Source organism: Alexandromys fortis, unplaced genomic scaffold (genome assembly GCF_014885135.2).
Source record: "Alexandromys fortis isolate MF-2015 unplaced genomic scaffold, M_Fortis_MF-2015_v1.1 scaffold_4, whole genome shotgun sequence".
Lineage (NCBI taxonomy): Eukaryota > Metazoa > Chordata > Mammalia > Rodentia > Cricetidae > Alexandromys > Alexandromys fortis.
Genome location: NW_026067944.1, coordinates 20827259 through 20833150, shown reverse-complemented (window position 1 = coordinate 20833150; position 5892 = coordinate 20827259). Strand labels below are relative to the sequence as shown.

The 5892-nt window shown below is 34.3% G+C and overlaps 1 protein-coding gene across 1 annotated transcript; it reads right to left on the bottom strand.

Moving 5' to 3' along the window:
• Positions 1 to 430: 430 nt before the first annotated feature.
• On the bottom strand, positions 431 to 1348 carry LOC126505760 (olfactory receptor 5AC1-like). The gene has a single exon (XM_050149000.1). The coding sequence runs from the start codon at positions 1346 to 1348 to the stop codon at positions 431 to 433; it is 918 nt and encodes a 305-aa protein (XP_050004957.1).
• Positions 1349 to 5892: the final 4544 nt, after the last annotated feature.

The window sequence follows — 5892 nt, the reverse complement described above, 5'->3', positions numbered from 1 at the left end:
TATGGAGGGAGGATGAAAGGGGACCATGCGTGATGCAATCATATGCAACACATTCCCGTATAAAACAAAAAATAATCAAGAAGTGAAAAATAGAAGTCAAATCCATACACATAAAGATTTGTTTTGATAATATACACACACATGTATTAGGAAAAAATTTATTGTTCTTATGATAATAATTTGAGAATAATTCGTGTTCTTTGTGAGTTCAAAAACAATTTACACTTTATCTTTCTTTAAAGACCACTGCTTTTATAATAACAATAATAATAATAACAGTAATGCAGGGATTTTATTCTACATTTTATTGCTTACCTAACAATATGTGAAAAAAAATATTATGTGCAAAGTACAGGGCCAAATATTATCATAAACTTTAAAAGAGAGAATCTGGCGAAAGGAAACGCCTTGAAGCTTTCAGAAAAGGTCATCATTTTGTGAGTTTTCTCAAGGCACCCAAAACTTCTTTGTTTCTTAGGCTGTAAATAAAGGGGTTCAACAGAGGAATGATGATGGTATAGAACAATGAATACATTTTACCCTGAAAACTGTGTGTGTCAGATCCAGAGAGCACGTATATGACAAAGAGGGTGCCATAGAACAAAGAGACAGACACTAGGTGGGCACTGCATGTGGATAAGGCTTTGTTTCTGCCCTTCTCAGATTTTGTTTTCAGGATGGCAAAAAGAACACGAATATAAGAAACTATAATGCTCATAAAAGTACTTGCTTGTATAAAGATAACAAAAATGAAAATGACCAATGCATTAATGGATGGGTCAGTGCATGAAATTGAATAGAGTGGCAAGATCTCACAGTAGAAATGATCTATTATATTGGAACTACAAAAAGTTAACCTAAATAACAATCCTACATGAAGTAAGGCATGTAGAAGTCCAATTAGATATGACACACATATGAATTTAACACAGAGTCTATTGGACATTACAACTACATAGTGTAGAGGGTTGCATATGGCTACATAGCGGTCATAGGCCATCGCTACCAGGAGGTAACATTCCGCGGTCGCACTTGAACAAAAAAAATAAAATTGGGAGAAGCACTCACTCAGGGATATCATGTCATTCTTATTTAAAAATTTTATAAGCATCTTAGGAGTCACAGAGGATGAAGAACAGGCATCAGCAAAGGCTAAATTTCCAAGGAAAAGGTACATGGGAGTGTGAAGATGGGGATCTTTACAGATGAGAAAGATTAAGCCAAGGTTGCCCACCATGGTGATGACATAGATGAAGAAGAACACCAGGAACAGGGGGACTTGCAGCTCTGGACGATCTGTTATTCCTCTAAAGACAAACTCAGTCAGCAGGGTCCTGTTTCCTTCCATCACACCTGCTCAGGCTGCTCACTGAAAAGAGATGAGACAAAAAATAAATATGGCCAAGACTCATTGAGAAGAGGATCGTATTATAGTTCACATTGTACATGCCAAAATCTCCTTAATAAACAAGAATGAAGTGTACTGTTTCTGTTTTGAAGCCTTGCTGAAGTCAGAATAATTTCTGAACAATCTTGATACTGCATTCTAAACATGCAATTATCTGAAAAATATCTGAGAAGCCCATAGACATTGATTTACCAACATTATACATCTTAACCTTAATAATTATAAATTATTTGTAATTTAATGTACATTTTGATTATGTTTCATTTTAATACATAAGCTATATAACTTTTATTCAAAAATTAGAATAATGAAAGTTCAAAATATACTTTATTCTAATAATTCAAAACAAGCTCACAATGAAAAGTCTCATGGCATGAAATACTACCTAATATAATAACATCTTCATTCTTGTTTTAAATGGATTTTGAAAATGCTGACACTCAATTTTCTCTCCCTCTTCTCATGGTTCCCTTCACCTTCTCAAATGGCATCATCCTATTGTCTTTCCATGTATAACTTTCAAGTACTCTTATCTGGGAGAATGGACTGTGTTTTTGTATTTGACATTACCTATTATTGTATCTATTATTCTAATATATTAACATGTCAGATAATAAGAGAGTAATTTGCAGTATTTCTTCAATGTCTATCCTTTTCATATANAATATGCAGACTAGGCTAGCCTCAAACTCAGATCAACTTGCCTGTCTCCAGAATGCTGGGATTAAAGGCGCATGCCATCAAGCTAGGCTTATAATAAAATGTCTTTAGGAGACACAAACACATCCTTTTTATTTTCTCTCAACAAAATTATGGTAAAAAAAAAAACAGTAATTCTTTTCAGTTTCCTGAGTGAGATTTTTCAAAGTGAAGGCAGAATAGAAAATATTACAAAAGAAACGACAGTAGAAAGAAAAGCTTGTACAACAACAGTTGTATTCATTTTAAGTGCTGAAGTTTGAGATGCTTACAAAAACAACAATGAGACTGAAAGAAATAGAGGGCATGGGAAAAGGCCTGAGTGGTTAAGATCACTATCTGCTGTTCCAAAGGATCTAAGTTCCATTCTGAGCACCTTCACGGTGACTCACAACCAGTTCCGTAGGAGCTAAAAATCTTCTCAGACCTCTGAGGGCAGAGGGCACACATACATCCAGTAGAGAAAACATCCAAGAAGACACAAAAACAATAAGTTAAATTAATTTTTAAAAAAGAAAATCATAATATCAAATTTCAAAATTCAAAAACAAGTTATTATTAACTATATATATAGAGAGAGAAAAGCAAAACAAGATCACCATGTATTCATGTGCTCAACAAGCCAGACAATTAAGCTATATCCAGTAGAAGTCAAGCAGAAGGGAAATGAAGACACCACCATTGCATCACATTTCTGTAATGACAAAATATACAGAATCTACACATAATGTGTTTGTGTATACACAACACTGCATTGGTAAACTAAAATAGGAGCAGGTCAACTGTAAACAATAGGCATGAGTGCCTAAACAATAGACAGACATGGGTTGTTACTAGACTAGACAAATAGATTTGTACCAATACTTTTTTCATTTTTTATCTCATCATTTTCTTATGAATGTAACTGAAGTCCTCATGTTCAGATCTGTGGTCTTCTGAAGGCAATTTTTCCAAGATCCATAGTTACAAACCAAAAGAAAGATGGAGAATTATTGGAATGTAGAATTAAAGAACAATCATGTCTTTAAGAATAATTTTAAAGAAGTAAAAACATGGAGGACTTGATCATTACATAGAATTGTTATTAGGGCCTTTGTTTCACTCAGAAACAGACACTGTCCTGGGAAGTGTTGCCTTCTCACTCCTTACTGGGAAAAAAGAAAAGAAATTGTTTATAGTTGTATTTGACTTGTGAAGTTGTTAAAGAATCAAACATCTGAACTTCAAAAATTGTAAGATTATAATATTATAATTGTTACCTGCCAAAAATTTATTAATGTAACTGATGTACCAGGTGATGGACCCTTCCTTTCTTTATGCTTCCAGGAATACCATGTGAACCAAGAACCAGGTGAGGAAGCAGGCAGATAACTGCCTCAATGTTACACACCTCTGAGTGGCTTAACTTGGATTCCACAATATTTTTAAAATTTCAATTTATTCCATTGTCTTAATTAAGCATACAAAACTCAAATTTTCAGAATCAATGAGTCTCATTTCCACCTTTGACTTACTATTATTCATATACATGTTTATAAAGTTGTTGGTTCAAGTTTCACCACAGTGTATGATGTTTTCTATGATGCAATAGCCCTCAGTAGTCAAAAAATCTCAACTCCCCCATATTATTAATAAGAAGCATAGCATAGAGGTTACCTACAAGGACTTCACAAAACCTCATGATAGGGAACAAATATTTGGTCCACAAACAGGTACCTGTGAATCCATAGTTCGGCTGGAACTGCTTTGTGTTCTATTTATTAGATAAATTCCCCTAAAAAGATATTTCCACATATAATGTTAAATAGGTTGGGAAAAAATTCATATTTGATATAGGCACCATTTAACTTTTTTAAAAGAAAGTAAAATAAAATATTCTCTCTTACCTATGGATGTAAGAAAAAATCTTCATGAAAAATATTTTAAGTGAAGGAACAAGGATATCAAAAATTGTTCTTTCTGTGTCAATTTTTCTTAAAAAGCCCAGTTTGGAGGAATGATATTTATCTCTTCCAATCTTCAATCCTGTTTGTGAGATGAACACTGAAACTCCCTAAATGCTGACAAAAACTCCCAGTAGGATAAATCCAATCTGCTGGGCATTGTTCACTAATCAGCAGATAAAAACTAATAATGCCATTGTAACTGTCCTTATATGCTCTACTTTTTTCAAAAACTAAAGCCAAAGGTCAATTTTAAGTCAAATGAAATATTTAATACATCCACATTGTTTAAATGATATTTTTTTTTGTTTTTTCGAGACAGGGTTTCTCTGTGGTTTTGGAGCCTGTCCTGGAACTAGCTTTTGGAGACCAGGCTGGTCTCTAACTCACAGAGATCCGCCTGCCTCTGCCTCCCGAGTGCTGGGATTAAAGGCGTGCGCCACCACCGCCCAGCTAAATGATATTTTTAAAAATGTTATCTAACTTCACTTCTAAGCAACAACCATGCTGTCTGCATTGGAAAAATATTTCCTTTTTTCTTTTCATTTTGATGTGGGATTCCCTTCTATATATGAATTCCTTTTATTGGATGATGAATAAAGCTCTTTCAGCCAATGGTTTAACAGAGTAAAGCCAAGCAGGAAATCTGAAAAGAGATATAGAGAGAGTAGGTAGAGTCAAAGAGAATCTATATAGCTTCCAAAGGAGACAGATGCCAAAACCTTACTGGTAAGCCACAGCCTTGTGTTGTTACATGTATTAATATTAATAGAAATGTGGTAATTTAAGATATAAGAGCTAGTTAGAAATATGCCAAAGACATAGACCAAATTGTGTGTAATTAATGTAGTTTCTGTGTGTTTATTCAGGTCTGGGTTGCCAGAAAACAAAATGCTGCCTCTGTCCACAGAATGAGGCCCACCATCCAGAGCATGGATTCACATAAGACCTAAAAATAAAGCTTAAAAAATAATAGGGCTTCTAGACCCACAAAAATACAAGTCAATTGGAGCTTCTTGGTAGCCACAAGTTTTCTGATAGAGTCTTTATTGACAGCAAGCAGAGGTGTGGCTCCTTTAAGAGAAGGCTTCCTGACTTAGCCTTAGCAGCAAAACCTACTTGATTTCTTTAAGAAGTAGCTTCCTTGAGAAATCCTGTCTTGAAAAACCAAAAAAGAAAAAGAAAAAAGAAAAAAAAAAGTAAAGAAAAGAAACGGCTTCCTAATTTGTGCTGGTGGCAAGAATAGCTCTGGCTCTTTTGGGAGGTCCAGCTTGAATGAGTTTTTGTGAGCAATGTGCTACAAGTTACTTGGTGTCAGCATGGGCCAACTGCTTCTCAGAGTTGGGGTGGTAAACATGGCTCCCACAGCTGATGGCAAATGGACGACTAAGGGTGGAACCAACAGCCAAAGCACTCTGATCCTACCCACGTTTACTTAACAGTTTAAAGCAGTGATCACAAAAGAATTAGAGATACACATTAAAGACAGATTTAGACAAAAATGAACCTTTAGGTGACTGATAATGTGTTTTAAAAAATACAAATAGGCTTGGGAGGGAGAGGAAAAAGAGTATGGACAATTACATAAAAGATAGTTTCAAAAAATAAAACAAAGTCTTTAAAGAGACAGTAAAAGTAATATAAAAGATTACAAACAGTCATAGATTAAAGGAAGCAATACAATAAAATAAATATTAAAAAGTAATAGAGTTAAAAATAAGCTTCCTAAAGATGGATATACACAGAGAGTCTAGATTATGTATATTAATGTGCTGTCTTTGAATTTCTTTACTGCAGAGAGACATTTTATTCTCTTGACTGCTAAGTTAAACATATATATAT

Coding starts and splice junctions, on each gene's coding strand:
- LOC126505760 (XM_050149000.1), bottom strand. CDS start 1,348: ATGGAAGGAAACAGGACCCTGCTGACTGAGTTTGTCTTTAGAGGAATA.